This window comes from Hyalella azteca, unplaced genomic scaffold (assembly GCF_000764305.2).
Source record: "Hyalella azteca isolate HAZT.00-mixed unplaced genomic scaffold, Hazt_2.0.2 contig12444, whole genome shotgun sequence".
NCBI classification, from domain to species: domain Eukaryota; kingdom Metazoa; phylum Arthropoda; class Malacostraca; order Amphipoda; family Hyalellidae; genus Hyalella; species Hyalella azteca.
In genome coordinates, this window is record NW_025942403.1 from 229523 (window position 1) to 245010 (window position 15488).

Here is a 15488-nt window from a genome sequence, read left to right on the forward strand (position 1 = left end):
ATTTCAAGTACACAAATCTGTTATAAACGATACATTTTACTAATTAATGTTGCAAGACAGTCGAGTCCCTGTACAGGGCAGTTTTGTAGAGCTCGATCAGGCGCCAGTCGACTTGAGCAAAATTCTGCGACTAGAATCCTGCAGGTCATCTCGGCAGCAGCTCAGTCCGTCTTTCGAGCTTGCAGCGAGCGCAGCACCTCGACTACTCGTGGATGGCTCAAATATTGGTAAATAACCTTTAATACTTCAAGTGATCTTAAAACTATGATTGATCAACCGATTTCCCTTTCATTCATGGTATAATGGCGGTTTATAACAAAGTCGTAAATCGTTCATACGTGATAGAGTTAATTTGTGGATATTTGTGAAGGCAGAGTAATATGAAGGCTAAGTTCGAAAAGGCAGAGTTCTGCCTTTCTGAAGGCAGAGTTGAAAGGTTTGACAGGATAACGTGTGTAGTGCTAGTGATACATTTTATATAAGCCTGAGCATTTATATTTATAGAAGCTTGGGTCTGCGGTGATGCCTTTCAAAAGGCTTACATTCATACATTATCCACCCTTACCTGACAGAGGATTCTTTGTATTGGTATAGAAGCAGCATAATTTTCAGCCTAGATATTGAAAAAAGTGTTTATCCGAGAAATTACAATAAATTGCACATCACTCGAAACTGGATTAAACACATAAATGCGTGAAAATAACTACGGTGCTTGTAGACAAATAAATGCAAACATTAGTTTACCTATTGTAGTTTAATCAAATTTTCCATTCGATGGTTAAGTAGCTCCTGAAAGACGTTCCCTCACTTACATATCAATCGAACGCGAGTCCCATTTATTTTATTGACAAACAACTTGAATGAATTAACTTAATGGCGTACGATCGTATAGGCACGATCGCTTGCTTATCGATCCCGATGTTTTGTAAAATCACTCACACTAATGTTTTGTAATATTACTCACATTATGTTCTGTAATATTCCTCACATTATGTTTTGTAATATCACTCTAACTTACTTCAACATATTTCAACCTAGATAGGAATGCCGAAGAATTCAAGAACCAAAATCGGGAACTTATTGGTATCATTTTGCAAAAATTAAGAGCCCAATATATGTCAGGTATTATGTATTAGTATCAAGAGGCTTCATTTTTTAGTATTCAAGAGGCTTATTAGTATTCAAGAGGCTTCATTTTCTTTTATGCATCATCATTACTGATATCATTGGTTAAATTGAATGTTTTTCTGGCTATAGACATTTAAAAAGCAAATTTGCTCATTTTTCGGACATGGATCATAGAATTGAAGTGTCGGCATTGAAGAAATGGGCCCATGGCCTGCTGCCGATTCATGAACTTTTCGTGACTTGATTCACTAGGGATCCGTGCAGAAAACGATGATCGGTAGGCTAGAAATTAGCTTCAATTGAAGTAGGGAGCAGATTGATATTTGCACGATTTAATTTGCCTTTTGAACTGTACATGTGTTGTGAAGTATGCAATAATTATTCATCGCATGAACCATTGAGGACTAAATTCCTTAACTGTTTTTTTAACTGTTTGTTCTCGGTATGCCCAGAGCGATTGATCGAAAAGAAAAAATCTGGCATTAATAACCAAGAGTAATTATAGATATCCAAGAACGCACAATGGATAATTGGGATTACATGTAAAATACATTTGTCTGGCAATCTATGATAGGTTTGCGAATAACGATCGAATTATGAACTTATAATTCGGAAAATGTTATCTTAGACAAGGGAGAAATAGATAATCTTGGCAAGTTTATAACTACTTCCAGTCTTTGTTTCTTGTAAACAATAGGAATAAAACCTTCCTGTGTCAGTGATTCTTTCCCCATTTTAATTGAACTTTGATCAAGTTGATCCTTTAGACTGAGATGAACAACAACGAATGACGTAGATAATGAAAAATCGCCCTCGGCAAGTCTTCCTTCGATTCAACTCGCTCGTCAAACCAGTTATGCCCTGACCAACCGGTTACGTATTTCGCCTTTAGTCGACTGTCAAAAAAAATCCCCGTTATGTTCGATTAAAAAAAAAAAAAAAAAAAAATCCCCGTTCAAAAGTAATGAAATGTCATGTTGTAGAAATTAAAAATAGTTAGAATTTTCAAGGAGCGAGACGTGAGTGTCAGTCACCATAAAGAAGTGAAGGTTAACATTCTTATCAAGCTTTACGTTTAGATTTTTTTGTTTCAATTTACAATTTAGCATAACAGAAATTGCCACAGGATACAAATTTACCGCAAAAAGAGCAACGTTATGTCATCTCAGAAACTAACCTTACGTTTTCTCGAAATCTTTTGCTGACCTCTCCGCCATATTTCGTGACCGCATCTATAAGCCACTTGCAAAAGCACATTCTCACGCTAGACACAATTTGCTAGAAAACTCTGGAGGTTGAATGCGGTAACCCGTTAGGTTCGGCCAGTTTGACAGGTTTGTCCAGCAGGTTCGATTTGTCGCCGTCAAATCATCTGGCGTAGCAGGTTAACCAGGAGTTGCAGGCTAACCTGGCGTAGCAGGCTAACCAGGAGTTGCAGGCTGTAGCAGGTTAATTAATGAAATAATTAGGAGTTGCAAGCTAATATATGGCGTATAGCAGGTTGACCAGGAGTTGCAGCCTGACCTGGCGTAGCAGGTTGACCAGGAGTTGAAGGCCGACCTGACGTAGCAGGTTAACCAGGAGTTGCGGCCTGACCTGGCGTAGCAGGTTAACCAGGAGTTGAAGGCCGACCTGGCGCAGCAGGTTAACCAGGAGTTGCAGCCTGACCTGGCGTAGCAGGTTGACCAGTTGTTGCGGGGAAACAATGTTCACGGTGAACGCCATGAGGCAAATACAGCTTATACAGGTTAGTGTCGCTTATCGCAGCATAGCACAGCATTTAACATAACAGACCATATTACAGCATAGCTCAGCATTGCGCAGCATGCATGGCACGGCATAGCACTTAATGGCGTAGCATAGCAGAGCATAACACAGCATTTTATAGCACCTGCAGCACAGCATAACACAAGATAGCATAGCACAGCATTGAACAGCATAGCTCAGAATATCACTGCATAGCACTGCCTAATATTTCATCGCATGGTGCGGTGCAGTGTTAATATAGTGAAGGCTTGGTTCAATGTTTACTACCTAACAAAAGTCAATTTGGCAATGATGAGACCCGTTCGTAAAGTCAAACGAGATAAATAAATTTGCTAATTTTCAGCGCATTATTTGATATAAAATGCTACATATTAGCGGATAACCTGATATATTAACAAATTAAAACTTCATCGTATTCAGAAGAATGTCAATTGACATTTCTTGTTGGGAACATCGTGGAATTGTAACGACCATATTATTTCTAATAGGATGGGAACATTTTATTTAGAGCAAATGCGATTTTTGCAACACAACCGTATGAACGCAAAACGAAACTCGCTGATACGAGCTTAACTCGAATCTGCCCCATGAGAAAATATAAAAATTTTGCGGATCTCATTAACAAAAACCCGAGTTTTTCCTGCATTTTACGTGAAAATTTTTGCAACAACAATGAAAATTTTCGATGTTGTCAAGTGTTTATCAGTGATTGCTCTCCATTCCAGCACGTCTCCCTGTGGTGCTTGTGCTGCTTGGCCGCCTTCTGTGTGTATATTTACCCTGACGAGGCTCCACCTGCAATGTGAGTTTCTTCCTTATACGATAACTCTTTATCAATTGTTTAAATTTCACTGATCACCACCAAATAGGCATAATTATTACCAATCGTCTGTTAGATTATACTATAACGAGCTCCAGGCTTCCTCCTCCTGATAACTCGTGAGTCTAATATTCAGAGGTGCTCATTGTTTTCTTGTTTAATACTTTTCACTCTTCAGCACACTTTCACTCTCGTTTTCGCTCTCTTTTTAATTTTAGCCAAGTTCTATGTTGAGGGATAAAGGATCGAATAAACTTGCGCTATCCAAGCTTTACTGAACAAATGCCCAGTTACCTGGAAACATAACGACTAATGTAAAATACTTATAAACGAAACACGGAACAATATAACATAACAGTAACAGAGGAAATATATAACAGTTGACAAGTAAGATTCGTAAAGGTAAGTAACGTTGCACTTACATCATAGAACAGCAGGGGTCAGGCCCATTCATACTGGCTATTGCATATGAGACTGACAACACTAGTGGGAGCCCAGATCGAAATATCAGATCGATCTAATGATTATTTTCCTCCAAGCATGAAACTCAAAGATTTTTCAGAATGCAATGCTCATGATGATTTATAAAGCACCCGATTTAATTATAATTACATTACAAATATCAAGCCTTCTATTATGTTACAAATATAGACGCAGAACAAAATATTCATGTTAACTAATTTTTTAGTACGGGCGAAGAAGATGGAGACCCAGAGAAGACGTCGCTCCAAGACCTGCTACTGAGCGACAGTCGGAGCGCCGCGAAGTCGCCTTCTACGCGCAATGTCTTTGAAATTTCATTGGATTTGAAAAACGTTACGTGGCTGGCGCTCGTACGAGATGCCATGAGCAAAAGGAAACCTGAAGAACTAAAAGAATCTGTAACTGTGTTGTAAGTGAAAGTTTTACAGTATTATCAGGTGATCATATTTAGATAGATTAAGATCTGAAATTTAACGTAAAGGCTTCGAATAAGTTTCTGCACAATTTTTTATTGATGCAGAAAATGGTGGTAAATGCTCATTCTTTTCAGCAACTTTTAGTCCAAATATATTTCGTTTGGATTTCAAATTTGATTCGCCACGATTAAATATCAATTTTTCAATTTGTTAAAGTTCCTATTATAAGTTAAAACTTTTACGACAGTGCGATGTGATATGAGAAAAGAATTAAGAATGTCCAAAATAATTATTAATGTACAGTATTAGTTGGTAGTTGTGGTAGTTAACAACTATCCGCGTTTAATAACTGTTTAACTGGACTTTTCTTGTCCTAAGATCAGGAACTCTACTGAAGCAAGAAAAAGATTCAAATGAGACTAAGCCACTCAAGAAAATACTCTTCTGGAATCATGTGAGTTGTTTGCACACAATTATTAATAAGAATTCATTTATTGATTGAGTTTATGTGGACGTTGTCTCACCATTCATCATGAACTTATTATCCGTTCGGAATTGAATGACATCCTCTTCTTATCGCTTGCTAGTTAAAACTTATTTGCAGTTTTGAAGCATTAACTGGTCAGTATTGTGATGTCATTGTATTTATTTTTACTTCTTATCGCTTGCTACTTAAAATATTTGCAGTTTTGCAGCATTAACACATCAGTATGGTAATCTCATTGTACTTATTTTTAAGCCCGACAACTATTTCGGCGTGGGCCACGAGCCGTTCGTCCGGGCCGGCTGCCCCGTCGACCGCTGCTACATCACCAACAACCGCAGCGAGCTGCCCTACCAAGCCTGGGATGCTCTCGTCTGGCGCCCCGACACCGAAGACTTCTCAATACCCTACAGAAGGTTGATGTTTATCCAGTTCATCAAGAATTTAAAAGCATATAAAACACCAAGTTAATTCACCATATCTTCAATGAAGACGTTTCGGAGATCAGTTCCATCATCAGTTCAAAAATTTCGTAGAACTTGCTATTAAATTCTTGACGAACCTGCGATTTAAGCAGACTATTATGGTATATATAAGTATCCAGCACTTGTGTTGTGTAAAGTTCAATTTCTTGCCCGCTCCTGTGAACCGGACGTACAGTATATGTGTTACTCATTTACTATTAGATCTGACACGAGGAGGACTTTATTTCCTGTGAAAGACTAAGATTTATCTGAATAGAGTGAGTCATGTTTCAATGAATATTTTACAACTACCGGTACCGAATTTTTGTTCCAGATCTCCAGCTACACGATATGTTTTTTTCCTTTTGGAGCCACCAGGACTGGAACCTCCGATCGTGAAATTTGTCGAAGGCAAATTCAACTACACGATGACGTTTCGAGAAGACTCCGATATTTTCCATCCGTTAGTGAGCAATAAACATTTATTTTTAGCAAAAATGATGTAAATAGTTGGAACAAGTACGATTTATCAACCAAATACACCTACGTAGTAAAATATTGCGTCTTTAAGGTGCAGTTTCTCGGAAGGTAAAGTTTATCAATGGCAATAATAATTACAATTATTGTCGATGATTATTGTCAATTGTCAATGAATAATTACAATGATAATGATAACTGCGCGGCAGTGATGCCAGTTCTGAAAGTCCAATGGCCGGATGTCTTTGTTTGCTTGTGCAAACAAAACTAAAAACTTTGCCGTTTAAATAAAAGCAATGAACGGATCAGATTATAGTTTAATGATTGTTGTGAATGTTATTAAATATTTATGTTTTACAGGTACGGCTCATTTACTACCTTACCCGAGCCCCGGATTGATGCTTTAACAAAAGACTATACTCATGGCAAGACAAAAATGGCAACTTGGTTCGTGTCACATTGTCAGACCAGAAGCGGAAGAGAATTGTGAGATTTTAAAATGACATTTTCTTATCGGCTTACTGGAAATTTCGTAGCCTAAGTAGTTTTAGTAAATTAGATACTGACGCTCTTATAATGCAAAAATCCTTATGTTCAAACTCCGACAAAAATAACATCTTTCGTTGTAGAGGAAGATTTCTTGCAAGGTTTCATGACATCATTATGAATTTCTGTCAAAAACAGTTATTTTCTCCATTTCATGACGTATTCGTGATTTTTTTCATTCCTCTCATATTTTCCTCAGATTGGTAGACCGACTAAGTCGGTACATGCAAGTCGACGTCTACGGAGAATGCGGCACATTAAAATGTCCGCGCTACGACAGCGAGTGCATCCCTCGAGCAGCGAAAATCTATAAATTTTATCTGAGCTTCGAAAATTCCCTTTGCGATGATTACATCACTGAGAAATTTTTCGCAATCTTGAAGTAAGTGTAACGCGCTAATCACCGAAAAGTTCCTTTTGGATCTGCCGGAAGTTTGACACGTAATCCATGAGAATCCTCGAAAGGTGAGTTTCTTAGCAATTCCTTACTTTCAGGTCTTGTAGATAAAAGCGTAGCAGTTGGTACTATTTCATTGAACATGAAATTCACAAAAGATATGTCCAAGCCAGTCCCACTTTTGCCGCCGTTCTTAACTCTGACCAAGAAGTGCAGCGTTAGTATCACTACGAACGAGAGAAACGTCGCGGATCTCGGAGTAACCTCAGATTGGTAACAAATTACAACAAAAATATTACAAAAGGCACCATTAGAACAAAGAAGGATAGGTGTTGAGGTTCTTGGAATAATTGAAACAGAGGGTTGGTCAACAAGTATTGACGGTTGAGAAGACATTTCCTGTCCCGGCAGAGACTGGAAGGTTTCAGTAGGGGCCGAGGTCCCGATGAAGTCTTCTCGATTGGGTCTCCTGCAGACGCAATGGCCCCACGACTCTGATAATTCGATATTGACGGATTGGCTATAGAGTTCTCTATAACCTCAACACAGTAGGAATACTTCCAAGGGGCTTGAACTCTATAGACCAGCTAGGAGCTTTTGACTAAATTGGAAGCTAATTTATAATAAATTTATATTAACAATGTGTTTGTGTTTTTTTTTGAAGAATCTTTGAATAATAAATTACCTCTGTTGAGTAATACTAAGTGTCACGTAACTAACTATTTTCATATCATGTGGCAAGGTGGTCCGTGGTGCTTGCATGACAGAAAAAATAACGGGCACACACAACATAAACTATGCTTTTATTCTTGTTGGGAAGGATTCTGTGTATCAAGGCACGTTTATGAGTTACAATAATACAAAATTTCACTAAACAGCTTCTAGGGAATATTATCTGCTGAAATCTGCGGTGTTGCACGGCTTATGTTCTGTAATGTTAATATTTCGCTGGTCATTTTTGAACATGAATAGATTACCTACACTGATACTTTTTATGATGCAGTTTTCACTCGTATATTTTATTGATCACAGATTGGATATCTTGCCGGTAGTGTACGGCCTTGGAGAGTATGAGAAGATTGCCCCACCACACTCATACATCAACGCTTTGGACTTCCCAAGCATTCGTCACTTGGCGAATTACCTTCTCTACCTCGACAAAAACCACACCGCCTACAACGAATACTTTCGGTGAGTACAGTAATTGAAAGGTTGTCATACTCCTGTCTTAACAACAACACCGCCTACAACGAATAATTCGGTTAGTACAGTTAGTGGATGGCTGTCATAATCCTTTTCCAACAACAATGCGGCCGACATCGAACACTTCCGGTATGTACAGTGAGCAGAAGGATATCATACAGTGAGCAACAAGGATAGTTTCGGGCTTGAAAGGCAAGTCCTATGAGGAAAGATTAAAGATTATGAAGCTTCCAAGCCTCCATTATCGACGTCTGCGTGGGGACCTCATTGAAGTATACAAATATACTCATGGCTTATACAAGGTCCCAGAAGGATTACTAGAATTTGAAACAAGAACCAACACCAGGGGCCACGGCTATAACTAAAAAAACAGCGTTGGAACACATCCATGCGACAACATTTCTTCTCGCTTCGAGTCACCGACATGTGGAACAGCCTCCCTGATAGCATCGTTGAAGCTCCGAGTATGAACATCTTCAAAAACAGACTAGACGAAGCTATGCAGGAGCATATGTTCAGTCTTAAAATGCCTAGCAAATTACGGAGCAGGCAATAAGTCCAGCAGCTATCTCAATCAATCGTCAGTTATGGAAAGATCGGGTTCCAAAGGCCGGATCCCTTGTGAATCAAGTCACGAAAAGTTCAAGAATCGGCAACAGGCCATGGGCCTATGTCTTCAACGCCGACACTTCTATTCTATTCTATTCTATTCTATATTATTTTAACAACAGTGCGGCCTATATCGAACAATTTCAGCGACTACAGTTAGAGAAAATCTGTCATCCTCATATTTCAACAACAATACCACCTACAACGAACACTTTCGGTGAGTACAGTCAGATTATTTTATTATTGCTGTAATTTTCTTTCTCCTGGAAAATAAATATGAACACAGTCCACAAATTCACAAGTGAGTAACAAACCTTGTGATAAGCTGCTAAATACGTACCATTCTCACTGGCTTTGAAACCCTAATTATTTCGCGACATAGGAAATGCAATTTTCTTATTCACTAAAAGTTATAAGATACAGAAATAAGGAAAATAAAACGTAAGTATAAACGAAATAATTCTCGCTCTGATTAAATATTTTATTTCAATTTGCAGTTGGAAAGCCTACAGTGAAGCAGTGCGAAGTTTCCCCATGAAGCAGAGCACAGCATCTAACATTTCCTGGTGCCAGCTGTGCGAGAGACTGCACTACGACCAGCAGAAGAGGGTGCACGGCAACCTCCAGGAGTGGTCCCAACACTCGGCCAATTGTCTCTCAGCTGAAGACGGAGTTATTGATAGCTTCTTGCGCGATGAAGTGATCCAGAAATTGAGATAGCAAGAGCTTTTGTATTTTTATTGTCGTGATATTTATGTATCAATGATGCACAAGTCGATTTTTCTGTCTCATATTATAATTGTCAACAATTACTACTTATTCACGTTAATATAAGAACAACGATTAAATGTTTTTAGCACGTATCCTGTCAGTGATCAAAACTAGATGAACATTGAAGCTTCCGGCGGAATAGCAATTTTTAAGGAAATGATTTCTGTTAAATTAGAACTACTGCTGCACGTGATAAATTCGTGTAAATTGATTAATTATCTGACACAAGTGCGAGCCTCTGACCTCATGACCGAGGCTGCCGAAATTATCTGATCAAGCACACTTGTACATTCCATTCACTTTGAGCCGCACGCTCTTTTCTGACTGGGAATAATGAGGGCGGTGGAACTGGTGTTTTGTCTCAAATAAACTTTGTACAAATATAGTCCTCTAAAAATCGAATGTTTCTTCTATTCACCACGTAATACTTTTTCTAGACAATTTTAATGCATGGTTATAGAAAAAGTTTTTATTTGTTTTAAATAGTCGTGCTGTTACATAAATTGAGTGACACAAATTCGGTGTAATTTATAGAAGGAAATTTCGATAGATTTGAAACAATTGTGTAAAGTATTCATCATTATGTTTGATTAAAAAGTATGACATATGTGTCATAATTTCCTTCGAGTTACGTTTCACCATCTGTCTAAAAATTAGTAAGTCTTTAAATTTCTCTATAAGACGCGTTAGTTTCATCGCTGAGAATCTTTAGGATTTTAAATTGAAGTAATATGCGAGGGTTGTCTGCAGAAAAGATAATTTATCATCTATTGTACGAAATATTATACACAAAGAGAGGCTGAACTCCAAGAAATTTTTGAACGCAAATGGAAATGGCATACTTTTTTATCAAACAGTTTTTAATTATGTTCTCTACTCTAACTATGATCATTTAAGTATACGTTTTCAGTAACGATATTGAACACGAAAAAAGTTGTAGCATGAGGAGTTTCTAAACTTATGCATCTTCAGAGTTATATAAAACTCGCATGGATTGTTTTACAGTCATATTGTTATCAAATAATTTTTTATTCATGAACTTCAGGAATCAATCCTGAAACTGTGCATGGCTGGTATACAATTTATGAAAGTTTTATATAGTGAGTAATAGCGGTCACCTAAACATATATGCACGGCAAACAAGTGACTAGAGTTATGTGTCCACTCATTTAACTTATTTACTTTGAGTTCACTGCACACCAGCAAACGACTTTTTATTCATTCCTTATTTAATTTCATTATCTTTATTCAAAACTCGTGAAATAGGTAGGACGAAATAGGAGCAAATAAAACGTCATTTTGACGTCCCTGAGAACTATTCCCTGTAGTGCCACAGTCGGTGAGTGCTTTCAGATTACGATCGCAAGTATTCGCTTACGTCAGCGAAACGTAAAAACTAAATTGGTTAGTTAAAAAGTTACAGTAGATTATCTTCCGTTTAACTAGCAACTAATAATGTACAAATTGCTTGTGAAAAATTATTATTTGAAATAACCATTCTGGGACGATTTACCTCTTAATTTTAATTGGAATTTGTTACATTAGCTTTGTTTCTTATTTTTAATAAAAGACGGATTATGTTCGTAAAACGAGATGATAATATTCGATTATATTTTCCTGTGATTAATTAAAAACAACACCGGCTGAAAAAGTGCATTGAAATAGGCTTCAATAGTTTAAAATTCTTAAGCTGTGCACCGTATTATATGTGCTTAAAACGATGTGCAATATAAAGCAAAATAAAGGCGCAATAATCTTTTAGAATCATATAAAAAAATTAATCCAAGAGAAGGGACTAGCACAATGACACGAACAATGTACAATTCATAAAATTGTGTTTCCACGGCAAAAATTTAAGCGCAATTTGAATTAAGATATTATATTTTGTAAATTAATCGAGTTTGCAAGCAGGTCATTAAAGGTTAATGAGCTTGAATATGACCACAGATTAGTCGTGTAGACTGATAATAATTGATCGTATTACTGCTATGCAATATAGAGGCCAATAAAATGGAGTTACATTATTATCCAATTGGTGTAAATACTTACATATCACAAACGTGCTTCATAGAAGTTACAGTTAATCATGCGCAATGCGAGTGCCTGGTAGAAAGGAAAAAATAACGCAAAGAAAGGAGGCAAGGCATAAGGTGAGAAAACGCATTTATTTCTATGCCTTCGTACAAAATCTGAGAGGAATGGTTGCTGGTGAGAAATTGTTTAGAAAAGATCATGTATGGCCGAGATAAAAATGGCTGTTTGAGAAAACGCCGTGAGAGATATGAATATGACCGAGCGAGAAATGTCCATGAGAGAAAAGGACGTGAGGGTTTAGGCCACGATTGAAAGAGCTCGAGAGAAAAGGTCGCGAGAGAAATGACCATGAGAGAAAAGGCCGTGAGGGTTTAGGCCGCGAATGAAATTGCTCGAGAGAAAATGTCGTGGGAGAAATGAACATGAGAGAAAAGGCCGTGAGGGTATAGGCCGCGATTGAAAGAGCTCGAGAGAAAAGGTCGCGAGAGAAATGACCATGAGAGAAAAGGCCATGAGGGTTTAGGCCGCGAATGAAATTGCTCGAGAGAAAAGGTCGTGGGAGAAATGACCATGAGAGAAAAGGCCGTGAGGGTATAGGCCGCGAATGAAATTGCTCGAGAGAAAAGGTCGTGAGAGAAATGACCATGAGAGAAAAGGCCGTGAGGGTATAGGCCGCGAATGAAATTGCTCGAGAGAAAAGGTCGTGGGAGAAATGGCCGTCAAAAAATCAACGAGGAAACAGGCGTGAGAAAAATGCCTGAGAGAGAAAGGCTGTGAGAGCAAAGGTCGTGAAAAGAAACAGCCGTGAAGGCAAAGGCCGTGTGGGAAATGCCTGCGGCAAAACGTGTCTCATTATAGAGTAACATATTAATAAGGAAGGTAGCAGTGCTCCTGGCATAACCACAATTAAGATAGGTAAGTTTGAATGAGCAGTGATGAATTTCACAGCAATGCAACGCTAAAGTGAATGAATTTACCCGTAACAGAAATAAATTTATTTTTAATAACATTTAACCAGCGATGGATCTAAGTTTAGGTAAACAATATTTGATTATAAACCACTCATTTCTGTTAAGGATATTGATTGGTGCCTAATTGAACGACGCAAATCATTTAAAACAGGAAACCTATTTGTTAATTTCTTGCGATTGAAGCCTTGCGTCGAACAAAACTTTCTTTATTTCGGACATAAACAGCTATTTTTTAAACATTATTTGTTGCCACATATTACAGCGACAAATGGTGAAGTCATTGTGCATCAAACATTGAATAAATAGGTACGAAAGATATAGATGAAAACTCAGTGTAAAGTGCTCTCGTGCAATCGCCAAAAGCGCAGGCCAAATGAGACGGTCGGAGATCAGGCTTTATGCAACTCATTTAATAACAAAATTTCAAACAAACTAAGATGTGTTTCACTCAAATAATGCGATTAGATCGACTTGATTTAACTAGGATGCGAATATTTAGATCGATTGAAGATATCATGAGTTGTGGGTTCGGTACTGTACCGGACACTGGCGGTGTACTAGGCTGATTTTTTTTCTGGCAATTAGTGAATCAATCAAATTACTTTCAAACGCGCACCATCTGCTTAAAATGGTTTGGAATCTTAAAACCTTTATGTTAACTGCGAGCAGCCTCATCCTCAAGAGAAGATGTAGACGACCTCAGACGGAGTCAAGCTACAGCTCGGTGTTGCTGTGGAGGCATACACTCCGGTCGAATAGTAGCATCTGTTGTTTACATACTTGACCATCTTGGCTCCTGATGTGAAACATAATAATTTCAGGTCTTCATTCAGGTCTTTCATTCGATAATACTGGGAACACAATAATCGCAAAAACATATTTCCGAATTATTAAGTGGAATTTGAACAAATTTTTTCTATTTTAATAGCAGCCTGCGTTGCGTGCTGGGAGCAATGGAAAAATGCTATTGTAGCAATAAAAATTATTTACAATTTAAGCTACCCTTTACATCCATTCAAGATATTAATGTTTTATTCTCCTAAAGTTATATTAATTTACTCACCAGAAATGGTTTCAGCCAGATTCAAACACCTGATGAAAGAGGGCTCCTGTTTTATGATCAGTTCGGTCCACGTAAATTGTACGACTGAATTCGGAGCGAAACGCGTCGCGATCCTTCCGCTGTCGAGGGTGAGTTTGAGGAGTTCTCCGTAGACTGTATACGGAGGGTCCTCACACTCCGATAACATGTACGAAATTTTGTTGTGCCTGAACACAAACTGCTCAAAAAATTAAAGTATAAATTCATTAATTAGTTTATCTTTTGCCTATGAATTAGCCCACAGAACTTCAATCTTGGCCTTCTGAAACTAAAATTTTGGACTTTCTTTGTGACTTTGGTTCGCTATTTATTTTTAAAAAACTATTTAATCGGAACATCTTATTACGTTGACAAAAAATCATAATGCAATTTATTGAATCAATAAATGAGACATTGTAATTTCCTCCTCCACCATGTTATTCAAATCGTATCAAATTTATTTGAAATAAAATTAAACTACCAATAATTTTTTCCTAGCGCATATTCATGAAAAATCATGCACATGATTCGTATTCATTTAAAATTTAAAATTACACGGTCTTCTAGCACCCACTGTAACAGTTCGAAAAGAATGTTCACATCATTCACAATCATTACATGATGGCAGAACTTTCTTGTTTACATTTGTCATTATAATCATTCGCAATGTGCACACTCTCTCTATTATCGAATTCACTCGCTCACATCATTTCGGTATGCACACACTCACTTCTTCTAGGGCAGAAACTTGCACCAGCAGCAAGGCTATAGCCAAGCAAGTGATAGCCCTAGTCCAAGCCATGTTTGCAAGGTTAGGTTGACAGCGGCACTACAGCTGACACCGCAGTCCAGTTCAGCTGCCAGGCGACGAGTGACGGTACAACTGCATCGGCAACCAAGTTCCCAGTCGACCTCAGCTCAGGCACCTGCGTCACGAACTAAAAATTATCTGAAACATCTTCGCTTGACTTTTGATATCATCTTAATGTGTATCTGCATCGATGTATTTTCTAAACTCCTTTACTATAGATAGGACTTGTGTTCCTCTTAACAAATTTGCGTTCTTTGTTGGACGGCATAGTTTGACGATGCGTGTAACGGCATTTTAGACATGAAATAAAATTTGAATAGTAAGGGAAAATATTTTTCGAAGAAGTATGCACAGATGATCTCAAATTGAAATTTTTCTTTCGGACATGTACACAGGAAACTGAAACATAGTGGATAATAATTCAGTAATTTTTCTCCCTGTAGTTTACTCGGCAACTGAAACTGAAACATAGTGGATAATAATTATAAAATTAATACAAAGTAAGCGGTTAGAATGAATAATTTTTGAATGAAATATATTGCGAAGTAAATGAATTTTACAGCTAACGATCGAAAAAAATTCATAAAATCGCCTGGAATAGTCGATCATTTCAGAATTGCCATTCAACATTGATTAATGGAGTAATGATGCCAATGCAGGTGCAATGTTGCAGTGTTGCAACATTAACTGGAACGATGATGCCAATGTAGGTGCTGTAAATTAACAGGAACGATGATGTAATGGGACAGGAACGATGATGCTAAGGGCTATATACCATTAATTTGTGTGATGATGGTACTGTAGGTGCTTTACATTAACATGTATGATGGTGCTTTTGCAGGTGCATGATGATGCTTTTCAAGTGCTCTGCAGGCGCCATTACCTTGAGTGATGATGTTATAGCTGATGCAAAACTATTAACTTGGATGATGATTACAATGCTGGTTGCGCGGCTGTCGACGATGTAGCTCCCTTAATCTCGCTTCATTATGCCAGAATTTGCCCAATAATTCATACGTTAATACA

The 15488-nt window shown here is 37.8% G+C and overlaps 2 protein-coding genes across 2 annotated transcripts; one reads left to right on the forward strand and one right to left on the reverse strand.

The window, feature by feature from the left end:
- The first annotated feature begins 17 nt into the window (after positions 1-17).
- Positions 18-10170, forward strand: LOC108676138 (alpha-(1,3)-fucosyltransferase C-like). Its single transcript, XM_018164180.2, has 10 exons — positions 18-227; positions 3621-3697; positions 4404-4607; positions 4993-5068; positions 5354-5514; positions 5897-6025; positions 6400-6525; positions 6785-6967; positions 8015-8173; positions 9292-10170. The coding sequence occupies exons 1-10, from the start codon at positions 213-215 to the stop codon at positions 9512-9514; spliced, it is 1353 nt and encodes a 450-aa protein (XP_018019669.1). The 5' UTR covers positions 18-212; the 3' UTR covers positions 9515-10170.
- Positions 9243-14535, reverse strand: LOC108676139. Its single transcript, XM_018164181.2, has 3 exons — positions 14382-14535; positions 13634-13850; positions 9243-13366 (listed from the first exon to the last, which is right to left on the reverse strand). The coding sequence occupies exons 1-3, from the start codon at positions 14451-14453 to the stop codon at positions 13248-13250; spliced, it is 408 nt and encodes a 135-aa protein (XP_018019670.1). The 5' UTR covers positions 14454-14535; the 3' UTR covers positions 9243-13247.
- Between the last annotated feature and the right edge of the window lie 953 nt (positions 14536-15488).